Consider the following 27,529-nt stretch of genomic DNA (forward strand, 5'->3'; position numbering starts at 1 on the left):
TTCTTTATTGGTGCAAGGAATATGGTTGTTTTTCTCAACTGATACTTGATTTTTGTTTTCAAACGTATATTAACTTTTTGAAAAATATGTACTAATCTACATATGCACCAGTCGATTGTAGACTTTAGTTTCACTTTATAGTAGAATATATATAACCTTAGACTACTAAATATACTGGGGCTGTAGAGCATATTAAGAAGTAGTACAATATCGCTATCCTTCGTAAACAAGATACTTCTCTTCAATTTTGAAGGATTCTTTCATTAATTCCAAAATTTGTAGATGTCTTTTGGAAGAATGGCTCTGTGATCACAGTTACTGTGCAGCCTTTTCCCACCTCTGTTTCATGCTTTTAGTGTTTGATTTGTTCTTTGACGTTTCTGAGCTTTTGTTGACTGGCTTTTACACCTTACAGGTATCTGGCAAGAGCTCTTCCTTATACTCTGGGCTTAATAAAGGACAGGGTTTCACCTTCTGATGTAAAAACTACTGCTGTGTTTATGGTGTAATTTGTTGTTATTGTTGTTAGGTAGTTTCATTTCTGCCTGCACAACTATTCCAAACAGCCACATTTAGTTTGAGATCTAGATGAAACTGCTGTGAATTGAACTTACTAGCAACTAAGCAAGTTAATTAAGCATAAAGATTTCATTTGTGAGACTGACTAAACGGTGATTCTTTGCAGACTGTGCTCTCTCTCTCAACGGTCTTGAATTAAACTGTTCGGTTTTTTGGTTGGTTGGTTGGTTTAGGATTATGAAGAAGAATCAGATGACGAAAAGCAGTTTCACAATAGCCCTCCCAGCTTCTGTAGCCAAAGAATCCATTCCTTTGTTGGTAAAGCTGCTCAAGGCCGCTTAGAATTTGCACCAATGTTTGATACAATCCATGCAAAAGACAGTACTGAAGAGAAAGATAAATTATCAGTGGAACTGCATTCCATTCAGAAAAACCTCCTTGCTGCATGGCAGATAGGGCTTTCAAAAAATACGGAAGAGAAGGACACTTTGCTGAATTCCACAGCAAACTGCATTACCCATTTTTTCAACATTCTTCAGCTTGTGAAATGTCCGTTGCTAAACCAGGATGCGTCTTTAAACAAGTCTGTGAAGAATCCTCACTGGATGCATTGTGTCCTAAAATATTTTCAGCAGTGTTTAACTGTCTTGTATTGGCATTCAGGAGCCAGTCTGACTGGCCACGTGGCAAAGCTGACTTTACAAATTTTAAAGCTGATGCTTGTACAGCAACGAGATCAGTTATTCTCAAAGAACCTTTTGGCATGCTTCTGTCTTTTGAAGATGGTTTCTCACACTCTAAGTAGCCTGTGCATACTACAGTACGAGAATATTTTTCCATCTCCCCATGGTAATGGTCTCGTGGAACTTGACTCGCTCACTGTGCCTATTTTCCTAGTTCTTGATGAGAGCAGTACTCAGCATTTCAGCTCACTGAAACCTCTGCTTAAAGAGCCTCCCGGAGCAGTAAACCATGATGCAAAAACTGAAAAAAAAGGTATGAATGATCTTTGCATGGGGAAAAAAGATGTTTGTTGGAACAACAATTTCATTTTTCAGTTACACAGTAATTACAACACCCTTTTGTTTCTTTTCTGTGTCCTACTCTGTGGAAAAGCATGATCATCTATTAAAGCATGCCAGTTAGGGCTCAAACCTATAGTTGAACACGATTCAGTTATGGTGGCTTGACTACTTACTGCCTGTCAGTTCAGAGCTAATTGGTGGGTTAACAGCTCACACCAGGTCTGGTAGTGCAGCATCAGTCCAGGTATTGCAGCTTAAGATGCTTTTACTGCCTCTTGCCTATTCCACTCCTTCCCTTGCAGAAGTTCCAAACTGTATGGAGCCAAGAGGCTGCTCAGACGCAATATGTCTACCGTGTCAGTTTAGTCAGCAAAGTTTGCCCTTGGTTATGGATATGGTGTCCTGGCACAATAAGAAAAATGCCAGTGTGTGGAACCTTACCAACCTCTCATAGGTATTTCTTCTTTGAAGATGTACACGTAGACTTGAATGAAGCTTCAAGTGAAGCGTGCTGTCCAACTCTTGGGAAGAAGTGTTATTATCACTGGAGTCTTTCTCCGCTGCAGAAGTCAAATGAATCAAAATGTGTTAATCATACGAGCAAGCTGTTCCTTTCCAGAGGTTTTGAACCTAAGAAGTGTTATAACTCCCAAATTTAATCTTACTGCAGTAAAATGTATTTCTTCAGTAAGCTTAAAATAGACTATTATGTTCATTGCACATTTGATAGGCAACTTGCAGTTGTGTCTGAGAAGATAATCCACATATTTGACTAATTGTGCTCCAAGAACTGAGCCCTGGGCATATGACTGGCTCTGTACGTATTAATAATGGAAGCAGCAGTGCTAGAGAAGAAGATGCAGATGTGTTGCTGTTCTGTGCAAGCTTGTTCAAATCCCTGGTGCTGTGTATTTGCTTGTATTGGCAAGCTTATTACGTATCTGAGCTCGTACATCTGATAGTACTGTGCTGGGCAGCAGGGACTTGCCAGCTCTAAAAAGGTGCTGTGCAGTCATTTGTTCTGCTGTCTTTGCTTTTCTGTGTTATGCCACCATTGTATTTTTACATTGTTTATAAAGACATTGATACCTGTCTTGAGTTTTACCTAAGTTACTTCATTTCCCCCTTGTTTAGATAGCAAGGGGTTCATTTTGGGTGCATTTGGGTGCTTGAAGCAGTTTACACAAATTCAGAAGAATTAATGTTTGTTAGTCAAAAAACCAAAGCCAAGGCAAAATGCGTTTCATTGTTTTCCCCTCATTGAAGTCAAGAAAGTAGTTGTTAACATAAAATATGCTTTAGTGTTCCAGCAGATAATGCAAAATGTAAGAAAATAACCCTGTTAACCCTTGAGGGTTTCCATGGTGCTATACTTCTTGACCTACAGGTTGATTGTACTGTGGCGATTATTGTATAAGAAAGTGGTTTGGTATCGGATGCAGCTGAACAGAAAAGTGAACAAGGATGCAGAAGAGGAGTCTGTTGTCTCATCGCTTTTAAGTCATATACAAGCGACCCTGCAGTCTTCAGGAGTGACCTTAGAACAACATTTGAAGATTAATTCTGTGTCTGGTTAGTACTTTGGAAAGAGCTACAAATGTTAGGTAGCTGCATGGTTAACTGAATACTAGGAAAATTAGGTCCAACCGAATGACCATCAATAAGTGACAACCAGATTTTAAAAAAAAAGCTAATAGTGGGACTTTTCTTAAAATTCTGATCAGAACTCTGTCTTAAATACTTCATATTCCAGTGCACCTGGAGATTGTGTTATAATCTTTAGAGCTTGTTGAGCTAAACAAAAAAGACTGTATTGACTTCAGCATGCTTTGAATCATGTCCTAGAGAAGCTGAACATAGAATCTGAATTCTGATCTCATTTCTCCTGTGTTACTTCCCCTGAAGCAGATGGGCATCACAATGTGTCTCTTAGGGGGTTTCTGTTTAGAAATCCTGTTCACTCTGTGTGATCACTGTGGGCATGAGCATGTCATGTACATGAATGCAGTCAGCCTTAACTAAGCATCTACCTTAATGCAACCTAATGTAATGGACTTAATCTAGTGTATTTATTTTGGAAGCAGTGTATGGTTGTGGCCTAATTCCTACACATGGTTGTCCTGTGCTCTATCTTCCTTTCCCCTTCCACACTAATAAACTCAGCTTCCCCTTTATGTCTCCCACTACAGTTCTGTTTCCTCTCCATATTCTTGATCTCTCTCCCTTAGATGATACTTCTTGCTTCTCTTCCTACCTCACTCTGTACAATACACGAGCTTCTTCATGTCTGTCTCACTCATCCTAACAATACCTGCTACTTCCCATTCTTCCTTTTACACATTCCCATGTTCTTTATTTACATGCTGTTTGCCAAATAGATATGGCACAGTTTATGGATGAGCTAGAGTAACATGTATGTGATGGGCCAGCCAATACCTGAACTGGCTAGCTGCTGGTAAGCAGGACAGACTGGCAAATTTGTCCTTGTCTTTTCTTCTGTGGTAGCGCTGTCTTCCCCTCTGGCCCCCCGCCCCGCGTTGTCCTTTGCCCAGGAGCTGTGCTCTTTTACGGTTTTGACCTTTCTGTCAAAGTGTGTAGGAATTGACCAATGGATTAAAAATTGGAATGGGAATAGAGGTGGAGAGGTGGCATTTAGAGAGATGAAATGTGTAACGGTCCATAGACTTGTTGTTTGAAAGTGCTTTTACGATGGAAAAGAATAAATTGGAGTATTGTGTCCAGTTTTGGGCTCCCCAGTTCAAGAGAGACAGGGAACTTTTGGAGTGAGTCCAATGGAGGGCTACGAGGATGATTAAGGGACTGGAATATCTCTCGTAGGACTGGAACATCTCTCATAGGGGGAAAGGCTGAGAGACCTGAGACTGTTTAGTCTGGAGAAGAGAAGGCTGAGAGGGGACCTTATCAATGTCTATAAGTATCTGAAGGGTGGCTGTCAGGAGGATGGAGCCTGTCTCTTTCCAGTAGTGCCCAGTGATAGGACGAGGGGCAATGGGCATGAACTGCAGCACAGGAAGTTCCACCTGAACAGGAGAAACTTCTTTACTGTGAAGGTGACGGAGCACTGGAACAGGCTGCTCAGAGAGGTTGTGGAGTCTCCTCTGGAGACCTTCAAAACCCAACTGGATGCGTTCCTGTGCAACCTGCCCTAGGTGATCCTGCCTTGGCAGGGGCACTGGACCAGATGATCTTCAGAGGTCCCTTCCAACCCCTATCATTCTGTGGTTCTGTGATTCTGTGATGGGTGTTCAACTTGCTAAATAATTTTACAACCACTTTTTGCAATGAAGAAACATCTTCCACATCACAGGAAGTATGAAAACAGGCAAGAGAAGACGCTTTTCCCCATTGATAACTATTGTGGGTTTTGAATACTGAAGTTTCTAACTATAGTTGGCATTTATAACCTTGTGTAATCTAAAAAGATAACTTAGTTACTGAAAACCTTGTAGGAGTGATTATAGTCTGAACTGATTTTTTTCATTTAATAGTGATTTAGCATTGAAAAAAAAAAGGGCGGGGAGGTGTATTCAACATCATCTTCACTCAGCTGCTCAAAACTTAGATCTAGCTCTGCAAATAGAAAATTGCTGGAGACTCACACATTTTACTCTGCCTTTCCTAAGCCTGTAATACTGAAGTAAGTGCATGTGTTTGCACATGTAAAACTAAGTATGTAGAGCTTTTAATTTGTTATATATATGACTTTGATAGGCGAGAAGTTCCTTTTAGGCTCGTACAGAGAATCTGTGGACGTTTGGAAAAGATCTCTTTGTGAAATCAAGGCCAAAAGTAAGGGATAAAATCTTTTGGGGGAGCGGAGAGGGCAGGTTGTGTAATCACTTTTTGTAGTTATTTGTGACTCTCTGTTTGCCCTTCAAAAAAAGGGGGCAAGAGACACAAAGGATGCGTGTTTGAAGTTAAGCTGGGGTTTGAACAGAGACCAGTCAAAGCTTAAGTCTGATTTCCCCTGTGAAAATTCCATGCTTTTCTAACTTAATATCAGAGATTTCTTGTGATTATGAAGTACTTGGTACAGAAAATCTCTAGGTATATTTCTGAGCAAGAAAGAGACAATGGAAAACAGATGAAGAAGTGTCAGTTCCTATAGTTGCTGTAAAACCAAAAGACAGTGTTTGGGGAGTAAAAAAACAAAATAATTTGTGGCAGGAGTTTGTTTAGGAGCTGATCTGAAACAGATATTGCAGGGTCTCTTCCCAGACATGAGAAAAAAATTTTTCTGATGATTATGATGAGGAGTAGCCCAGGTACTGGAAGGGTTCAGGGTATTGGAAGCTTGGTGGATGTCTAAGCATTTCATTGTGGTTTAGGCATGCCTTCTGTGAAGGCTAGGTTCCCTTGAGCTCTCCTGTCTTTGTGTCTTCACAGTGGTACACTGTAGTGTTTTGAAAACTGCCAGGACTCTAGAAGTAAAACTGTGGTGGGTGAGCATTAAGTCACTAGTAACTTAGAGGCTGTAGGAGGATCATAGCTGCTCCTGAATTCTACTTCTTCTCAGAGTGTATGTGTACGTAGGTATGTTTCTGGAGAGAGAGGAAGTGGTGCCTGCAAACCTGCTGTGTCTGGTTTTGCGTTTAGTGTTTCTTTTCCAGATGGACTTCTGCCCTTTTTTTCTCTTTGAATGCAGGAGGAAGAAGAACATGTTTTCTTCAGAGAAGATACTACCTTGCAATATTATTTTGCCACCTGTATCGATATAACTTGTGTGAGGCTCAGGGACTCTGTGATCATCTGGTAGGAGAGATTCTAAGGCGATCACAACTCCCAGTGAATCAGGTGGAAAATTTTTCTGGTACGTTTATATTGCATAAAGCTGTGATCAGGTATGTTGATGCTCTTTGAATAAACTAGTATCTGATTTCTGTACACACACACACACTTGACAACGTGCTTTTCTCTTTGCACTGGACTGAAGTCTGTTTTTAGTGACTTCAGAGATCTTTTTCTGATCCTCAGGTATTCCTTCAGCTAAAAGTGTGGCCTGTGAAGTGTTCTTAGATTCAAATCTGCTCAAGGGAAGACTTTGGCTAAGGAAAACAAGGGGCAAATTATGTGATTTGATTTTATATTGATGTAACCTTTTTTTTCAATGATAAAACATGATAAAACGGGATTTTAGATTGGTCACCAGACCTAAATGGACAGTGGGAATTTTTTGCAGATGCTTGTTAGCTTCTTTTTCTATTGATTCAGAATACGTACTCTAAATTTCCAAATTTAAACAATTTTTTTGACTCGGTGCTGATCTAAATTTAGATCCTAGAGGTCCATCTAGTCATTAAGAACCTAGTATGAACGTCTTTTAGTATTACTATAATGTGTAATTAGCGAGAAAGAGTAAGCTTTGTAAGTCCTGAAAGCTTGTCAAGAAATGACATACCATAGTTTGTTTGTTTTAAAAAAATGTTTAATAAGCTGTTTGATAACAAAACAATTTTAGCATTCAAATTTAAAATCATTTTCCTCATAATGTTTTCACTTGATATGTGTTTTTTTAGATACCAAGTATTTTCAGCATGAGCTATGGGTGGTAAGAGATGTTCATACTGAAACTGCTATGGCTGTAATTCGATCCATGGCACGATTCATGGCCGCTTATTTCACAAATCAGCTGCTCTATATCTTTCCCCCGCACAATGTTGACATCCTGCATCCACTTCACATCAAACAAGGTATTTTCTCTAAAAACAGTTTAATTTGCTGTGCTTGACTCTTACCATTTTTTACGTGTATATCAATGCTCTCTGTTAGGCTTTAACTTAGTGCTTTATCGTTTCAGCACCATTAACTGTATGGATAAAATAACTTAGTTTTTCCAGATATTTTTGGGGGGGGTTAATGTTTTGCATCTCTTGATTATGGAAAATATTTTTGGTATTTAAAGTTAATGGTTTGATGTGTGCTATTGAATTATGTCATCTATAGGACAGAACCATAGACTCGTTCAGGTTGGAAAAGACCTTGAAGATCATTGAGTCCAACCGTTAACCTAACACTGCCAAGTCCACCACTAAACCGTGTCCCGAAGTGCCACATCTACACCTTCTTAAGTACTTGTGGTACTCCAAGAGATGATGACTCCACCACTTCCCTGGGCAGCCTGTTCTCATGCTTGACAACCCTTGTGGTGAAGAAATTTTTCCTAACATCCCACCTAATCCTCCCTTGGTGCAACTTGAGGCCATTTCCTCTTGTCCTATTGCTTGTTGCTTGGGAGAAGAGACCAACACCTACCTTGCTACAACCACCTTTCACTGTAGAGAACAGTGAGTTCTCCCCTGAGAGGGACTAAACAACCCCAGTTCCTTCAGCTGCTCCTTGTAAGACTTGACCCCTCTTGATCCTTCCCCAGCTTTTTTGCTCTTCTTTGGACATGCTCCAGCACCTGAATGTCTTTTGTGTAGTGAGGGCCCCAAAATTGAACACAGGATTCGAGGTATGGTCTCACTAGTACTGAGTACAGGAGGGACGATCACTTCCCTTGTCCCACTAGCCACACCGTTTCTGATACAAACCAGGATGCTGTTGGCTTTCTTGGCCACCTGGGCACACTGCTGGCTCGTATTCAGCCGGCTGTCAACCAGCATCCCCAGGTCCCTTTCCACCGGGCAGCTCTCTAGCCACTCTTCCCCAAGCCTGTAGCGTTGCATGGGGTTGTTGTGACTGAAGTGCAGGACCTGGCACTTGGCCTTATTAAACGTCATACAGCTGGCCTTAGCCCATCGATCCAGCCTATCCAGATCCCTCTGTAGAGCCTTCCTACCCTCCAGCAGATGAACATTGCCACCTGACTTGGTGTTGTCTGCAAATTTACTGAGTGTGCACCCAATCCCCTCGTCTAGATCACTGATGAAGATATGAAACAGAACTGGCCCCAGCACTGAGACCTGTGGAACACCACTGCCAACTGGATTTAACTCATTCACCACGACTCTTTGGGTCCAGCCATCCAGACAGTTTTTTATGCAGCAAAGCGTACACCCGTCCAAGCCAGGAGCAGCCAGATTCTCCAGGAGAATGCTGTGGGAAATGGTGCCAAAGGCTTTACTAAAGCCCTGGTAGACAATGTTGACAGCCTTTCCCTCATCCGCTAAGTGGGTCACTTTGTCATAGAAGGAGATCAGGTTGGTCAAGCAGGACGTGCCTTTCATAAACCCCTGCTGACTGGGCCTGGTTGTCTTGCATGTGCCACGTGATGGCTCTCATGATCATCTCCAGAACCTTCCCTGGCACCGAGGTCAGGCTGAGAGGCCTGTAGTTCCCTGGCTGCTCCTTTGGCTCTTGGAAGCCAAAATGCTTCAGACACCGTATCATCAGAACAAGTGGGAATGTCAATGTTGAACCCAAGTCGTACGTGTTAGTTTAAGTCCCTTTTCAGCGTTTTTTCTGAGAAGTAGTATTTATCCCAGTGGGTGGTTTGTCTCTTTCCTGCCAGAGATTCTGTATAAAAATTTCCCTTGTTAGGAAATCTTTGGTTTCAGAGTTAATCTTGCAAAGTGATTTAATGTCCACAGGAATGAAGAGTTGGTTGAAAGTATTGTGAGTACTCTAGTAATAAGTTGATATTACAATGCCAGATACTTCTCTATAATATTAATTTATTTTGATTAGATTTTCTACAGTGTATTTGAATACATTGACTATTTTTAATGTTTCCCTACTACAACATGGTGTCACAGAATCTTTGGGTTGGAAAGGATCTTGAAAGGTCATCTAGTCCAACCTGCCTGCAGTGAGCAAGGGACATTTTCAACTAGATCATGTTCTCAGAGCCCCATCCAAGCTGAACTTGAATGGTGCATATCTCTTCATGGTCTTTTGGATGTTTTAATTGGGCAGCTTTCCAGACAAAACCTACAAAAGAAGACCTTGATTTTAATACTTGCATTAGTCAAAGATCCATGTACATGGTGCGATGATCTTGGACAAATTGCGTTGCACAGGCTGCATTAGTGTGAATATTTCCCTAAATAATGTCATTGCCTCAACAGTAGACAGAAGCTGTGAGGGAAGCAAGTAACTCCTTACAGTTAAGTTGGTCAGCACCTCTCCAGGAAAATCAGGAAGTAAAACCTTGGGAAACAAATCTAAACCTCAAGAAACAAGGAGATGCTAAATTTGTCTTGAGTTTTGTCTTGACACACTGTCTTCAAATAATGTACTCCTGTGTCTTGAAAATGCTTTGTAGCTTTCTGTCTTCTGCGGTAAGCAGCACAGCGACTACAAGCCATGTGGGTACTAGGAAAACTCTCAGAATGTTTCTCTCGGGTGTAGCCTCTGGAATATCCTAAGCATATGTAGCATACTTGCAAATGTTTCATCAGTGTGATTAAATCTTTTAAAGTGAGAATGACCCACAAGTTTTGCACATGCTTGCATATCCCACATTACTAACCAGAACAACTGACCTCACTATTACATCACAGCATGAGCTGCATCTTCCTGCTGCAGCTAAACCCCGTAGTGTGCCTCTAATAAAGAGCAATTGTACACCAAAATGAATTGAAGCAATGTGAGCGTACAAATTCTAGATTATTTATCTGATAGCGTGCAGATTTATTTAAACTTTCAAATGTGTTTTTTGTGTCACAGACTTACCTCCTTGTGTTATTCTGCTGCAACACTGTTTGGTTACCAGAGCTGTCAGGGAGCAGAACCTTTCATCTGTATGGACAGCTGAATATGCTCTTGAGTTGTTCTTTATTGGTGGACTCATTCCAGAGGCTGTGTGGTTAGCACACAGACTTGGCGACTGGAAACTGTCCGTTTCAATTGGTGTGGCCTACCAGCTGTATTGCCAGAACTCTGATGAATTCTCAAGGTAAATTTGACCTTGGAATGAGCATACTGTGTGTTGTTCTTAATGTTATTTGCATGATGTTTATTGTAACAAGGCATATCCTTTGCCTCAAAAATTCATATTCCCAGACTCCTGGTCAGTGTAAGACCTAATATGTTAAGATTGGTTATTTTGTCTTACAGAATCATTTAACAGAGCTTCATTAGATTATCTATGGTGTTTACTGTGTTAGTAATGGACAGTTTCTTGTTATACTTTCAGACTGAAAAACACAGAGTGTCACCTGCCGCTAAGCTTATCACCAATGCAGACTTTTCAGGAAAAGTTACAGTCTTTGTTAGGACAGCCGGTTGCTTCTGAAACATCAGGATGTATTAAATACAAGCAGTTTACAGGTACATGAAATTGTAAATAATTGTTTGTCACATTATTTCACTGCATGTTGTGCATTATATGCTGTCTTAAAAAGGAACAACTACCTCATCTTCACTGTGTGCATTACTGTTGTAATGTATTCAAATACATTGGAAATTAGAATTTAGATTACATTACCTTTAAAATAAGAATTTTATAGGATTTTGGGGTTTGACCATTCTGAAAATGGACCATATTATCAGTCTTGTCTTCTTCATGCATATCAGCCAAAGCCTTATTTGACTATATTTGATACTAACTTCAGTTTGGAAGAAGACTGAAGTTTAATTAAAACAACAACAACAAAAAAAATGGCCTGAAGCAAATGTGACTATTAACAGTCTGGAAAGTATCATCCTACTTTAAATGAGCTGCATGATGGTGCTTAATTTTTGCCTTTCTGTTAAAGGGGGAGAGGGGGGTATCTCATAGCCTGACAGCTCTATGCCCCCATGTCCAACAGCTAGCAAGGCTGAGAATGTATTCCCACCGGGCACATACACAAACACACATATGCAACACCTGTATATAGCTGGCCACACAGATCAACGCCTGCAGCCATGCTCAGCACTTGCACAAACAGCACCAACACTCCCTTCCCCTTTCCCTCTCTTGCTGGTCAGGAGGAAGGTCTGCATGTACCTATATGTGTAACGTGGATCCCTCCAGTAGCTGGGCTTAGACCAAGTGGCTGAATCTCCCAGGGTTCTGGCATCTGCCTATATGAGCCCCTAACAGCCCCACTCCATTTTCTGGTACAGACCCACTCACAGATACCCTCTTCCTCGTATGCACGCACTGTCTACGCCCCCCCCAGTAGCTAGCCTTGAATATACAGTCCATCCTGCAGCTGGCTGGTCTGGGGTCCTCAGTCTTTCCAGGTGCCTCATCCTTAGAGACACACGCACCATGTGCACACTCGCTTTCTGGCAGGTGGTCACAACTCCTTTGCTCCCTCCAGTAACCAGATCCCTTTGTCTTGCCCTTGGAGACATGCAGGTCTCCCAGTCGTCTCTCCCGCAGCTGGCCAGGTCTTCACTGTCCTTCCAGTCACTGCTAACTCCTGAGGTTTCACTCTTGCAAGAGCCAGATGCTCACAGCCCTACTCCCGGGGTGCCTCACTTGCTCGTCGATTAGTCTGACTCGACACTTGCTGGCACTCACACATTCACTCACACAGCCTCACTTGCTCCAGTTGCTGGCACGATGGATACATGGGCACAGTGAGCCATGGTCCCACTCCAGTTGCTGGCACTGTGCAGTCCTATGCACAGACACACAGACCCTGGAAAATAGATGTGTGCTGACAGAGCCCAACAGAGGTGAGGCTGCCACAACTCCATGCCGTACCTTTGGTTTCTTTCCTAAAGTTCCCATAATGAGCCTTGTGGCATCCCAAAAAGCTGTTCCCCTGCATCCTGTAGTATGTCCTGTCCTTCTTGAGAGTAGCCCCTCTCCAGCCAAAAGGTATTGAAGAGAGCCACTCCCATTGGCTCATCTTGATGGCTTTCATGCCTGCACACTGGGGCTGATGGCTCTCCTGGGAAGAGCCTGGACAGGGTGTCCATTTCTCTGAGTATGTAATTTGCTGTTGTGCATCTCTGGGCTTGTGGAGATGAGCCTTTCATGGGTTGTCTTTTCTACTGTGAGTAGATGGGTCTAGCTAGTAGTCGTGTTTCCCTAACCTGCTATTATTGTCTCTGTGTTCCTTTTCATGTGTGTACATGAGCTTTTTGTCACATAACCTTACTTAAAACTTGGCTGCTGAAATTAGTGAGATTAATGTGTTTTACAGAAACTTCACTGGCACAATCTCTATTCCTTTCTTTCTTTTTCTGTGTTTGGAAACCCCATTTCAAGTTCTGTCACCAGGTGGAGGTTAATTAATATTTATCTGAGCTATATCCCAACCACTGTGGAGATTCTTCCTTTGCACTCTTTTCCAAGGATTTAATTTCAGAGACACAGACATAAACGTACTGTGTGTCACTATCTCTAAGTATTATAGGTAGTGGAAAGATTTGGCAGCACGTGTTTCAAGGCAAGCAGGAGGAGCAGAAATGGAAGTAGAGCAGTATAGAACCGTAGAATAGTTTGGGTTGGAAGGGAACTTTAAAGGTCATCTGGTCCAACCCCTGGCAATCAGCAGGGACATCTTCAAGTAGATGAGGCTGCTTGGAGCCCTGTCCAACCTGACCTGGAATATTTCTAGGGAAGGGGTATCTACCACCTCTCTGGGCAACCTGTGCCAGTGCCAGAGGCATGTGCCTCATTGTGAAATGTTCCTTCCTTAGATCGAGTCAAAATCTGCCCTCTTTAAGTTTAAAACCACTACCCCTTGCCCTATCACTACAGGCCCTGCTAAAAAGTCTGTTCCCATCTTTCTTCTAAGACCTCTTTAAGTACTGGAAGGCTGCAATAAGAGGCTCCCTGGAGCCTTCTCTTCTGCAGGATGAACAACCCCAACTCTCTCAGCCTGTCCTCACAGCAGAGGTGTTCCAGCCCTCTGATCATTGTTGTGGCCTCCTCTGGACCTGCTCCAACAGGTCCATGTCCTTCCTGTGCTGAGGGCTCCAGAGCTGGATGCAGGACTGCAGGTGGAGTCTCACCAGAGCGGAGTGGAGGGGCAGAATCCCCTCCCTTGACCTGCTGGCCACGCTGCTTTGGATGCAGCCCAAGATACAGCTGGCCTTCTGGGCTGTGAGTACACATTGCCGACTCATGTCCAGCTTTTCATCCACCAGTACCCCAAGTCCTTCTGGGCAGGGCTGCTGTCGATCTCTTCATCCCCTAGCCTGTATTGATAGCGAGGGTTGCCCCGACCCAGGTGCAGGACCCTGCACTTGGCCTTGTTGAACCTCAGGAGGTTCACATGGGCCCATTCCTTGAGCTTCTTAAGATCCCTCTGGATGGCATCCAGGTCCCTCTGGATGGCCTCTTGCCCCTCAGGCGTGTCCACTGCACCGCTCAGCTTGGAGTCATCTATGGACTTGCTGAGGGTGCACTCGACCCTACTGCATCTGTCGTCGATGAAGATATGGTGAACAGTCCTGGTGCCAGTACAGACCCCTGAGGGACACCACTTGTCACCAGTCTCCATCTGGACATTGAGCCATTGGCCATTATGACAGTTGAGCCATTGACCACTGGACATTGAGCCATTGACCACTACCCTCTGGATGCGACCATCCAAACAATTCCTCATCCACTCAACAGTCCACCCATCAAATCCATATCTCTCCAATGTAGAGAGAAGGATATTGTTGGGGACCGTGTCAAAGGCCTTACAGAAGTCCAGATATGACATCAGTAGCTCTTCCCTTGTCCACTAATGTGGTCATTGCGTTGTAGAGGGTCACCATGTTGGTCAGGCAGGACTTGCCCTTGGTGAAGCCGTGCTGGCTGTCTGGAATCACCTCCATTTCCTCCATGTGCCTTAGCATAGGTTCCGTGAGGATCTGTTCCATGATCTTCCCAGGCACAGAGGGGAGGCTGACAGGTTGGTAGTTCCCAGGATCCTCCTTGCTACCTTTTTTAAAAATGGGTGCAATGTTTCCCTTTTTCCCATCCCCAGGGGCTTCACCGGACTGCCAGGACCTTTCAAATGTCATGGAGAGTCGCTTGGCAACTGCATCAGCCAGTTGCCTCAGGACTCTCTGAGTCCAACAATATAAATATGTTTTCATTGTCGTAGTGAAATTATTGTTGTATCTGTTCTATCTTATAACTAAATTTGATACAATTTCTTTCTCAAGTCTTCATGATCAGTTTTCCACTTCTATAACTTCTTGTTGCTACAGAGACAGGATATGTGTATTAACGTGTTTCATTTTCTTCTTTACTTTCATTGCAAATACATTCATGCAATTGTGTAAAATATGATTTCAAAATTGTCAGAACTGAATATGCGTAGGTTACATTCATCATATTCCTACGATGAAAATAAGCTTTTTTTTTCCTTTAGGTGTGTGCATCATCTCTAGTAATAACACAGATATTCAGTTTGCGAAGGCACCTCCTAATCCCTTTCTCCTCACTAGGGGAAAAGTAACTAATGTGACCATTTGACAGAACCATGTAACAGTGCTGTATGTCATGTAGTTTTCTGATCTAGAGTAATTGTGTTTATTTTGTAGAGTTCTTTGAGGAGCCATATGGAAATCCAAAGAGCTCCAAAAGCTCTGTCAAGATCAAACCTGTAGAACATCAAAGAGGAAAGGCAAGTTACCATCTGGCATAGAAGCATCAAATTATTATGAGTACTCTTTTCAAATTGTCCTGAGTTCCTCCATATACTTAAGAAATTGAGGCATTAAAGCCTTTAGGATTGGTGAATTTTTTTCCCTGATTCAATCAATAATAAAAGTCACAAGTAATTCAACAGTAGTAAAGTGAGATCTGCTGTGAGCACTTTTGAAAATGGATTCGTTGTTAGTAAAACTAAACGTGTGTATGCCTATGTTACATGCCTGTAATTATAGATACAAAAATGACATTGAATCTATATAATGTGTAACGCTACATATAAATAGGTAAGATTACGTATGCACACATATATAAAAAAGCATGTAAATTAAAAAAACACCAGCCTTCTGGTTAATAGACCAGATTTTTATGTGTGTTTTGTTACACTAGAAAGCTGTATGAACAACTTTTTTTTTCCTATAAAAACGTGTGCTGCATGTGAAGTTGTCAGAGGGTGATTAAGTAAAGACCCTACCACTTGTCTGCATGTTTGCTTTTTGTTAAATTAAATATATGAAAATGTTGATTTTGCTCCTGAGTCTGACAGCTGTAAAGGATCTGTAAACGAGCCTTGTTTCTTCATGCATCATCTTCGGTCATAAGTCTCCTTTCTTTGAAATTGGCTGAGGGCTATAATGCTGAAATGTGAACTGCAGTGCCATCAGTTTACTTGCCTGTAGTACTCTAGATTCAGTGCTGTTAATGGGATTCGAAACAATAAATGTGTTGTGGTCTTCAATTCTACAATGCAGTTTATAGTAGCGAATGTGTGGCATGTGTAAAATCCAGCTTCTGTTTCAATTTCTTACTCTGTAGGTAGTTTGTGTGCAGTAGGGTTGTTTCCTCATTTTCCTCTTTACCCAAGGGGTGTGAGATTAGCAGAGTGTATTTCCAGGGTACTATATGGATATGAATTTGAAAACAAAAACTCATAATAATGACTTAAGAAGAAAGATGCTCAGATGACTCATTAGAGTATCTGCTTATTTCTGATCTGTAGCCGTCCTCTGCTAAGTATGTAATTTTGATTATTTTTCAGTCAGATTTTTTTCAAGTGGCTGATTGATCAAAAGTATGTTTGCCTTAGGCTAATAAAGTAATACTTGGTTGAAGCAGAAGGGAGTTATAAAAATGTACAGGTCCAGGTGCATCTTTTTATATTCCAGCAGGTCTCCATTTCAGATGTAGATAGTCCCCAGGAAGACCAAAAGGTGGGAAAAAAGAAGAAGAAAAGGCTGAAGAGAATGCGTGAGAGTCTTTTGTTGTTGTTGTTTTAATTCCTCTTTTAACTTTGCTTAAAAATCTAAGGTCGTTTTATTCATTATGGTATCCTGTGAAGTCTCAGTTCTCAGTTCTTGTTGTTGCTATAGCAACAACTCATCGTTTGAAGCAAAATTTCAGTCATCTTCTATTTCACATGTGCAGGCATTTCACATATACACAGTGCTGGGTGAGTGAGTGGTCATTTTAGTAATGATCAAACAAAAGAGGCATGGTTTGTGGGAAGGTGTATTTTATATCTGGGAAAAAGATAGAGAAGAACTGGGAAGGCTTTCGGATACACAACTCCTTCTCCAGACTTGAAATAGGAGCAGCATCTTCAGGCTCAGCACAGGTGGAGAGCTGTTTTTCTAGAAATTTCAACACTTAATTTGTTACACAACGTAGAAGGAAGAGCGATTGGTGTCTAGGAAGCCGAAGGTTAGACAAAAATGGGTATGGGCAATAAGCTAGTTAGCTCCTGAAAGAGGGGAGGAGGTATTCTATACAACTTGAGAAATTCACTCATTATGATCGTTTTAAAATTTTAAGTGTTGAAATACCTATGAATTTATAATATCATGTATATAAAATTATTGACTGTCCATAAACCTGATTGTCACATCATCTGTTTGAATAGATTACTGCTCAGTTTGATTTCTCTGAAGTTTTTCAGGGGAAGAAACACTATGTTCTGTAAACTCAGGCTTCATTAGGTTTGCCATGAGGAATCTTGGTCTTTTGGGTTTTTTTCATTGGTTGTAATGACAGAAAAATATCACCCTAGTTCTATTAGTTCAACTAGCTTTCTTCCTGAGTCCACCAAATTTGTACTAATGAAACCTTTTCCTCTGATACATAGTGCCTGAATGTCTAATATCTAGAAAATCTTACTAATTGTGATGGCATATAGATAAACATTCCTGTGTGTATCTAATGTTTGTGAAAAACTTTAAAATGTCTTAATTTTAGAAACGCTTAGAATCCTCTTCTATTTTAAACAGACATATTTTTGTTTTGAAAGAAACAAAAGTAACTGCACATAAGATGCCCCTTAAGGATTTTGTATGGCTTGCTTTTTTTTTTAGGAATGAAGATCGCAATGAAATTAACAGTATTGCTTAAATTGGATTTTCTCTTCTTTTGTCAACTCAGATCAACCTCTTCTTTGCCTGCTGTTTGTGTTGAGTAGCCAGAACCTTTTCAGTGCCTTTGTTTGAGTCACTGATTGCTAGGGAGATAAAGCATGAATGTCAATATTTACCAGCTCAGATTGCAGTGTAATGCAGTAATGGAAGCAATGGAGATCAGTATAGCTATGATCAGTGGCTGTCAGGTATTTTATCTCATACTAACTAAAGTACTTTTTCAGGAGGCTTAATACCTATACACAACACACACAGAGACACACATATATGTATAAACTATATAAAATGAAAACAAAGAGCTTAACAAATTATCGCAGTATTTACAATACTCTTTTTTTTTTTTTCTGGTTGCTCTTTATTAGCATGACTGAGGTTGTTACTAGCACCATTTCTCACTCATTCTCTTTAGAAGAAGATGCAGAAGTTCTCAGGTAAGATAAACCGATAATGTTTTATCTAATAAAAAATGGACTATCCCTAGAAACTTTTCAGTCTGAAGTAACATGATGTGTAGATTTGATTACAAAATATTTGCAGGTGTAGTATATTGTACCTGCAAACTTGTCGTACTAAGTAGCCTTTCCTGAGACCTTTTTGTGCTGTAATCCTTGAGGATCGTGTACTCTTGTGTGTTGTCCAGCATGTCACATGAACCAAACAGGTTAATTCAGAGCTACCAGATTTCAAGAGAAGTGATACTGTTGTTTTCTGGTTCCAGACAGAATCAGTATAATTATATAATGTTACTGTAGAAGACAAATTGATACATAAACCACCTAAACAATAACATCATGAATATATTGAATATTTTTATGAATTTCTTAAAATGTATATGTCCTATAGCAACTGCTAAATACACATAAATATACACATAATAATATTTCTATGAACAGGGAGAAGGTTGGAATTGGGAAAAGGGGTCAGTAGTCAATCTCAGGCTTTCATTTCTGGTACGGTCTAGAACTAATCTCTGTTAGTTTTTTTAGTTTGGAGGAAGGTCTGAACTACACATCCCTTTGGATTCCATTTTCATGTATCTCTAATCTCAGTTTCCTCTTGAGTTTTCCATGCCAGCTTTTTGGAAAAAAAAAAAAAAAAGAAACTCAGCTTTTCTCAAACTTCTAGGTCCGAAGGGCCATGCTTACACGTTCTAATTGTCTTCCAAAAGATTTCCTGTGCTGGTTCACACCTATTGCATATCCGGAACATTTTCAGTGTTACTCATCAGCCATTGCTTTATGCTTCTATTCCTTCACATGCTTGGAGGCCATCCTGTGCAGCTGTGCAAAACCCTCCAAAGGTTGCCTGTACCCGTAGCAATGTCAGCGTTTTTCTTACATAAAGAAATGTCTTTTGGGTCCATTTCTGTTGATGTAGGTAAAGCCCTGCAGTTTCTTTGTAAGTTAATGTAAATCCTTAACCTTTCCTCTTCATTTAAGGAGTGCATCTACTTGGTAGTCTTTACCTCCTAGAAGATCTAATTCTGTCTGTGAGAAAGTGCAACATATTGTATCATCTGGTACATGCTATTTTAATTGTGTTCTGATCTGAAATTTTGCTGTTGGTTTTTTTAATTCTAAGTACGTAAAGGCACATTGAATTGTTTAAGTGAAAGTGCATCTGCCATCTCTCTTAATTCAGCTAATAACGTTCTTCTCTATTTTCCATGAGCTGTTTGGTTTGATGACTAACCAGGCCCTCTTTCTGTCAAATCGTTGTTTTCTGCCTCTATCTCTAGTGAAGGTAACATTTCAGATACCCTTGTGACTGAAAAATCAGATAGAGCTTACGTCTTTGCTACTGTTTCATTTTGACTGAAAAATCAAATAGAGCTTACGTCTTTGCTACTGTTTCCTTGTGACTAAAAGATCAGATGGAGCTAACGTCTTTGCTACTGTTTTTCATTTGGCATATTGGGAAGTGTTAGGAAAAAGATGTCATACATACTCTCCAATGAGGACTGTGCAGTGTTAATTGTTAAATAGTTCCTATGGATTAATTGTGCTTTAGACAAATGAAGATATCTTTAAAATTTTCTGGATTGATTTCAGACAACCTCATGTAGGTGTTCTGAACCATGAGTGTTTTTCCTAGTTCTGTTTTTTTCCTTCTCAAGTAGCAGAGAGATTTCTCTAAGTGATGGTCAGCCTTCTCAGACTGTTGTGTCAAGGGTTGCCTCCAATACTTCCATTTGTGCAAAGCAGCAGGAAGTCGAGGAAGAAGTCCCTACAGAAGAGAAACTAAACACATCAGGAACTGTCAGGCAGATGCTCCAAGATGAAATGTTTAAGTTAGTTCAGGTGAGAGCATGTCATTATTGAAAATAGCGTTCACAGTACAACGATAATTACTGTTTTAAAGGTATTCTCTGTGCGGTTGTTTTTGAGAGAGAGTTCCAGTTCCATGTAAACTACTGTGAAAACTTACTTGAGACTTAAGTCTTGCTTTTGACTGAAGAAAAGGAGTAATATAATAATAGACATCTGAGTGCGTTTTAGTTCACATAACTCACCGTGCTGTAGTAGTATAGATGAGGAAAAATTCTGAAGCTGTAGTAACTTTGCAGCTATTCTAGGATTTAATTTTTGCTGGCACATTGAGACAAATTTAGGTGACCTTACATTTATGCAAACTTCACCAAAAAATTGAAGGAATGTGTCTTGCTTTAGCATAACCTGTCTGTGTCAGGTATTTAATGTACCTTAAAAGACAGTCCAGTACAATAATCATACAAATAAATCATTACTGCAACTTTGGGATGTTGTTTATTTTGTCACCTGTACTAACAGGATAATGAACAGTTATAACATAACCTAGACATAGAACTTTTCTATGATTCCTGTTAATGTTGTTCACAGTGTTCACTTTGTGTGTGTGTATCCAGCTACAGCAAATCAACTTCATGAGTTTAATGCAAATAGTGCAGTCCTCCTTCGCCAACCTGCCCAATGTGCAAGAAATTTTGCAACAGCATCCATCTGTTCACCTGGAAGGAAGCCAGCCTGCACACAGTTGCTGAAGGCAACGGCTCTCTGAAAACACACCTGCCCACTCAAGAAGATAAAGGAAAACCTGGTCAAAAGAGCTCTGACTTTCACCCAAGGAATAGTTTAAGAGATGAAAGCAACAATGGCCGTATAAAAGTAGGTATATCAAAGTGTCGTTCATGAAGACTGTTCTGTATATCTGATATGTTATCTGTCCTGGTAAGTTAGGAAATGTTTTTGTAGTGATTGCTGTAGACAAAAAAAGATTCATGCCATTTTTGTGCATATTTAGTGGATGCTGGCTCTGTCAAGGTACTTCTAAATGCTGTTTTGTTTGCTTTTTTGATTTAGAATCTTGTGGATGTGAATGTTTCTTTAAGCCTATTAGAAAGCCAGAGCAAAGAAACAGGATTTATGCCACCGTCTCAAGACTGGCATTCGCCAGCACCTACTAAACCACTTCATCTCCTAGCTTCTTCCTCAGTCATCCAAAAAACACCGAAGCTTATCCCTATTGAAAAAAGACTGAGTTACTCAAATGGATTTCCTTTGCTTAAGCTTGAATCAGGTTATAATGTCAAACCGTCATTTTTACATCCAGTAGAAATGTCATCAGCTTTTGCTAGACCACCCCCAGTACCACGAGTGGCTTGGAGTGCCTCAGATTCCTTATGGAACCGTCAGTCGTCGTACACACCAAGAAAGAGTGAAATCAGAAGATTTGAACATGAGTAGATATGACTCTGAGATCCCAAGGCAGATGCATGGGGCAGAGAAAAGATGGGCAGAAGTAGTGCATAAGGGACCTCCCAAACACCTGAATCTGGATCAGTATGAAGGACAGCAAGAAATTTCACCTTGGCAGCAGTTCTCTGCAGATGTGAATATGGACAACGCACTGATCACTCAGAACTTGGCTGGGATTCCACTGTTGCGCTTCCAACTTGACTCAGTACCTGGACGGCCACCACTTGTAAGGCAGCAAGTCACTACTACTTCAAAACCTGTTAAACCTGCAACAGAGACGACTGACTGCAGAGAAACACTGCAGCACACAGGAATATCGCTACTCCATGCTAATTTACCTCAAAAAAAGAAGGTACTGGATTGTAATAATATATTTTTCTAAGTCATAGGTTTTTTTTCAGTTTTGTGGTTTCGTATTCATCAAGAATAAGTTAATGTTTCCAGACTATGGTATTTGCAAGTGTTCAGCACAGCTGCCAGAAGGGATCTGGAACTAAGGTACCTTCTTGTTGGCATGTCAATATGAGGCAGGCTGCAAGCGTGGAAATGTTTTTAACGATGTTAGATTGATTACACATTCCATAGTTCATCACCATTCAGCCTGTTAATAATAAATGTAAGGAATTTACTATCTAAAATACTGGATAATATTTATATGGTAAAAAATAGTTCTGTTTTTACAGAAATTTCAATAGCATCATTTACAGAAATACAAAGAATGCCGTAAGCAATCCTCTTTTGTAAGGGCAGAAGTGGGATGCTGAAAGTCTTGGTAAGAAAACCTCATCTTTTGGCTGCTGAGAACTTGATGTTTTGAGAAACATTGTTCTCATAGACTCTCATGTGCTTGCACGTTCCAGTGGAAAAGAATGGGAATGTTTCTCCTTGAAAAGTGCTTCTTCAGTCATTGTCTACATTTCACAGTTCCTACCTTCATCCTCAAGTACATACATTGGAAGTGCAAATATTAGTGAAATAGATTCTGTGGAGAAAATTTGTGTCTTTTAGTTTACTTTCAGAAAATAGTTCACACATGTAAGCTGAGATTCTGGTCTGATACTATTAATATTACCTTTGCACTTTCTCTACAAATTGCTACAGGAGTTGTGTTTGTATAACAGAGATCCAAACTGGACCTGCTCTTTTCATCTGGTCTGAGTGGGGTTCCCCTCTCTGTTTCCTGTATCATTGTTTCATTTTCTCTTCTTTCTCTCTCTGAACACTTTCAGGCACCAAAACTCATTCCACTTCAAGATCTCATTGCATTTGAGCAACGCCACCAGCATCTTATTGTGCCCAGTACTTCTTTTGGACGAGACCAAGCTGAACCTATCCAGTTACTAAAAACTGACGTTGCACCATTTGAACTGAGAGATGTGCAGAATAATAGAAAAAGGCAAGACAAACTTTTAGAGTGGGTCTTCCTTTTGAAGTACTTATTGGTAACCTGTGCCTTCTAGCTTTGAAATGGCATCTGTACAGCAGCTTCAAATAAAGTGGGATTGGATGTAATTCTCTTGGAGGAGAATAAAATAGCAAATACTAGTAACGACACAGCAGGAGGAGTGTAGTATTAGGGCATGAGGAGCTGTTGCTGCTACCGGGCTGACAGGACTAAGATTCAAGGGCAAATCCTTTCCATACTGGTAGCTGTGGTTTCAAGTCTTGTCATCTGGCTGTTAGCTGTTTATGAAATGCTTTTCTGCCTACACCATGAATGCTAATAGGCTACTGTCTGCACTGCGTATCGTCACTGTTAGTAGTAATCTTCAAGAAGGAAAGGGTTCATAGAATCAGAACAGTTTGGGCTGGAAGGGGCCTTTAAAGGTCATCTAGTCCAAACCCCCTGCAGTTAGCAAGGATATCTTCTAACTGGATCAGGTTGCTCAGAGCCCCGTCCAGCCTGACCTGGAATGTTTCCAGGGATGGGGCATCTACGACTTCTCTGGGCAACCTGGGGCAGGGTTTCACCACCCTCAGTGTGAAATATTTCTTCCTTGGATCTAGTGGAAATCTGCCCTCTTTTAGTTTAAAGCCATTACCCCTTGTCCTGTCGCTACAGGGCTTGCTAAAAAGCCTGTCCCCATTTTTCTTGTAGGCCCCCTTCAAGTACTGGAAGGCTGCAATAAGGTCTCCCTGGAGCTTTCTCTTCTGCAGGATGAACAACCCCAACTCTCTCAGCCTGTCCTCACAGCAGAGGTGTTCCAGCCCTGTGATCATTGTGGTGACCCTCCTCTGAACCCTTTCCAGCAGGTCCATGTCTCTCCTGTGCTGAGAGCTCAAGAGCTGGATGCAGGACTGCAGGTGGGGTCTCAGCAGAGCGAAGTAGAGGGGCAGAATCCCCTCCCTGGATCTTCTGGCCATGCTGCTTTGGATGTAGCCCAGGATGTGGTTGGCTTTCTGGGCTGTGAGCATACATTGCTGGCTCATGTCCAGCATTTCATCCACCAGTACCCCCAAGTCCTTCTGGGCAGGGCTGCTCTCAATCCCTCCATCCCCCAGCCTGTACTGATATCAGGGTTTGCCCTGACCCAGGTGCAGGACCCTGCACTTGGCCTTGTGAAACCTCATGAGGTTCACATGGGCTCATTCCTCAAGCTTGTCCAGGTCCCTCTGGATGGCATCCCATCCCTCAAGTGTGTCAACCGCACCACTCAGCTTGGTGGTGTTTGAGGTGTGCTCTGGTCAGGAGTGCACTCAATCCCACTGTCTGTGTCACTGATGAAGATATGAAAGAGTACTGGTGCCAATATGGACCCCTTGTCACCAGTCTCCATCTGACTTTGAGCCATTGACCAATACCCTATGGATGCAACCATCCAACCAATTCCTCATCCACCCAACAGCCCACCCATGAAACTTAGACAGAAGGATGTTGTGGGGGACCATGTCAAAGGCCTTACAGAAGTCCAGATACATGACATCAGTAGTTCTTCCCCTGTCCACTAATGTGGTCATTGCATCGTAGAGAGTCACCATGTTGGTCAGGCAGGACTTGCCCTTGGTGAAGCCGTGCTGGCTGTCTGGAATCACCTCCATTTCCTCCATGTGCCTTAGCATAGGTTCCGTGAGGATCTGTTCCATGATCTTCCCAGGCACAGAGGGGAGGCTGACAGGTCGCTAGTTCCCAGGATCCTCCTTGCCACCCTTTGTAAAAATGGGTGCAGTGTTTCCCTTTTTCCCATCTCCGGGGACTTCACCTGACTGCCAGGACCTTTCAAATGTCATGGAGAGTGACTTGGCAACTACATCAGCCAATTCTGTCAGGACTCTGAGGTGCATCTCGTCAGGTCCCATAAACTTGTGCATGTTCAGGTTCCTCAGGTGGTCTTGAACCTGACCTTCTCTTAAAGTGGGAGGGACTTTGCTCCTCCAGTCCCTGTCTTGCAGTCCATCCACTCGAGAGGTGTGGGAAGAGACACTGACAGTGAAGACTGGGGCGAGTTCTTGAGTACCTCGGCCTTCTCCTGATCTGTTGTTTCCAGTCTGCCAGTCTTGCTCATGAAGGGGGTTACGCTTTCTTTGACCTTCCTTTTCTGGCTGACATACCTGTACAAGCCCTTCTTATTGTTCTTTGCATCCCTTGCCAAGCTCAGCTCCAGCCACGTCTTGGCTGTCCTCACCCCATCCCTACACAACTGCGCAGCGTCCCTGTACTCATCCCAGGATACCTGTCCCTGCTCCCACTGCCTGTGCATTTCCTTCTTGCCCGTGCATTTGAAGAGAGGGTGTGTTCGTCCCTTCACCTGCAGTCTGATATTCCTTTGACAGGCTTTCTGTAGCCTCAGTTTTCCTCTATAATTCACCCTCCTGATACTGTCCTCCAATGAATTACGTAATCGTACATCCTGACTCACCTCTCCCTTCTTCTGACGGCAAGAAAAAAGCAATTTTAGTTCTACATCAGTTTCTTATGCCAATGTGAATTCCACATGGTAGTTTTCCAAGCATCTGGTGATTCTTTGGGGTCAGTGGTTCTCTGGGCCCCTAATGATAGCAGCAAGACTAAGTTTTGAGGGTAGGAAATAAATAAGAGCAAAAGTAGAAGATCAAAACCCAGTAAAATGAAATGTATCAGGGGAAAAAAGAGCAAGTAACAAGCAGTTCCAATAACCATGCATTGTAAGTATTCATGTAATAATCTTATTCTTCCTCACCTCTGTCCAGACTTTTGCCAAAAATTTGGAAACAGCATTACATATGCCTGGTAAACATTTCTCACCTTCCCTATGTTAAACATTAAATGTCATTACCATGATCAGCAGTAATTCAGCCCATATTTGAAAATGCCTCCACAGAAACCTGCATTTAATAACCCACATCTAACAAGCTTTATAGAAACATCAGTGAATCCAGTCAGGAGTGGGAGAAGCACGGCCTCACACATGCGCTCTCTCGTGTCATTTCTAAGCACTGCAGAACCAAAGTGGATGGAAGAAAGAAACTCAAATGAATCCATTATGCCAACATTTACGTTCCATATGCATGGAGACAGCATTGCATTCTCTTCAATGAATGCCAAGGAGAGCTGCTCTGGAGCTGGCCTAACCCGCAGCTGATACAAAGAAATCCAAACTTAAGAAATTTAAACTCAGTAACATCAAAGTGTTATTAAGCAGACATCTTTACTGCAGTGCCGGACGCATGGGGGATATCTCCTCCTAACATGCGTGCATTGAAACAGAAGTTCATCCTTTATATACCTTAAAGACATGAATATTCACACATTTTCCAAGAAACCTCCGCCTCCTTGCTTATCTATTACATTTACATAATGCTGGCATTGCAAAACTACACTACGCATCCGCGGGGGTCTTGAGTGGCCGTCGGTGGTCGTTTGGGGAGTTAGCCCCCTACTCCTTTTTCCCTTTTATGGTCATGGGTCTCTTGAGGATAATTTCTTCTCCTTGGATGTTTGTGCCTTCTGTTGTTCAGCCAAGCGGTTCCTTCTTATCATCCTCATTAGAGCATTCTTGCCAGTCTGCCTCTATGCTCAAGGTTAAGATAGCTTCTCTGTTCTTTCTAATCTCTCAGTCCTTGCTCTTAACTCTTCTTTGTTTTAATTTTCATGAGACATGCTTTCCTCGTGATTAACCATTTATACATAGTTACAATGTTAGCATTGAGGAAATACAGCCTAAGCACTATGAGAGTAGGCCATAAAATATAATCACACAGTTATTAGGCTAAAGAATTCTATACTAAAGTCAAACTAATCATGTAATTGATAACCTTCCATATATTAAGGAATTTGCAAAGCTTAGAGTTGATTAGTGACACATGCTAAAACCTTGTAATTGCTTTAGAACCTTGTTTCACAGCACAGCGGCAGCTCTTGGCGCACAGGGGTTTCCTGCGGCGGGGAGACGCCAGGGCAGCGGAGAGACCCGCCGGAGCTGGCAGCTTTCGTGGGAGACACTGGTGAGGCCTGGGCGCTGCCAGAGCAATGGCGGCCACCCCCACGCCGATAAAGAGCAGCCTGGGGACCTCGGGTGACCAGAGCATGGTGCGGCAGTTTGCGCGGATGGGTGTGTGGAAGGGTGCGCAAGGAGGGCACACAGGGAGGGTGTAGTGGCTCCACCAGCTCAAGAGGTGAGTTCCATTGGTGATCATCACCCTTTCAGGATGAGCTTAGCTACGGTAGTTACCCGGAAGACAGCCATGTCCTCTACTCTCGCCAGAATGGATGTGGCAACCCAGACAGAGCTCCCAGGGAAACATGCAGCCACCCGTGTCCCAGGCTGCAGAGAGTGCCAGAGCCTCTCACTGGTAACCGGAGGCAGCAGCGAGAGCCACTGTGTGAGCTGTGACCGGGTGGACGATCTGCTTGGCCTATGAGCAGAGCTACGAGAGGAGGTAGGAAGGTTAAGGAGCATCAGGGAGTCGGAGGAAGAGACGGACTCGAGGAACCATGCTCTGCCCTCCTGGAGGCAGAAGCAGGAACAGCCACCAGAAAAAAATAAGACCAAGGGGGTCCTGTCTCCTCCTCCTGCCAAGCTGGAGGTAGTAGCTTAAAGGAGAGGAGTGAATGGAGGCAAATCCATGCTTGGGGTGGCAGGCGAACCCCCTCCTTGCCCACCTCGCCTCCCCAGGTGACTCCATACAACAGGTGTGAGGCTCTGGGCATGGAAGGACAGTCCATGGATGAAGTGGACAACGGTCCAGCTACACCAGAGGTGCTGCCAAGGTCAGAAAGGCCTACCCTCCACATCACAACCACCCCCACAAGGAAGAAAAGACGGGTTATAGTTGTAGGCAACTCCCTTCTGAGGGGAACCAAGGCCCAATATGCCGGACAGACCCTCCTGTTGGGGAAGTCTGCTGCCTCCCTGGGGCCCCAGTTAA

The 27,529-nt window shown here is 42.2% G+C and overlaps 1 protein-coding gene across 1 annotated transcript in view; it reads left to right on the forward strand.

Annotated features, from left to right (window-relative positions):
- LOC309416022 (ciliogenesis and planar polarity effector 1-like) overlaps positions 1 to 26,655 on the forward strand; it is a gene marked incomplete at both ends in the record, with an annotated part of 37,451 nt that extends 10,796 nt beyond the window's left edge. Inside the window, 20 exon segments of the mRNA XM_082013757.1 lie at positions 753 to 1,508; positions 1,511 to 1,515; positions 2,932 to 3,118; position 3,120; positions 5,277 to 5,354; positions 6,211 to 6,375; positions 7,082 to 7,255; positions 10,176 to 10,404; positions 10,645 to 10,778; positions 14,934 to 15,016; positions 16,209 to 16,254; positions 16,257 to 16,290; positions 17,813 to 17,881; positions 19,567 to 19,750; positions 20,335 to 20,463; positions 20,465 to 20,593; positions 20,789 to 21,147; positions 21,149 to 21,536; positions 22,414 to 22,626; positions 26,506 to 26,655. Coding sequence (XP_081869883.1) covers positions 753 to 1,508; positions 1,511 to 1,515; positions 2,932 to 3,118; position 3,120; positions 5,277 to 5,354; positions 6,211 to 6,375; positions 7,082 to 7,255; positions 10,176 to 10,404; positions 10,645 to 10,778; positions 14,934 to 15,016; positions 16,209 to 16,254; positions 16,257 to 16,290; positions 17,813 to 17,881; positions 19,567 to 19,750; positions 20,335 to 20,463; positions 20,465 to 20,593; positions 20,789 to 21,147; positions 21,149 to 21,536; positions 22,414 to 22,626; positions 26,506 to 26,655 — 3,513 coding nt within the window.
- Positions 26,656 to 27,529: the final 874 nt, after the last annotated feature.

The sequence above is a fragment of the Phaethon aethereus genome, assembly GCF_964289735.1.
Source record: "Phaethon aethereus genome assembly, chromosome: Z".
NCBI lineage: Eukaryota > Metazoa > Chordata > Aves > Phaethontiformes > Phaethontidae > Phaethon > Phaethon aethereus.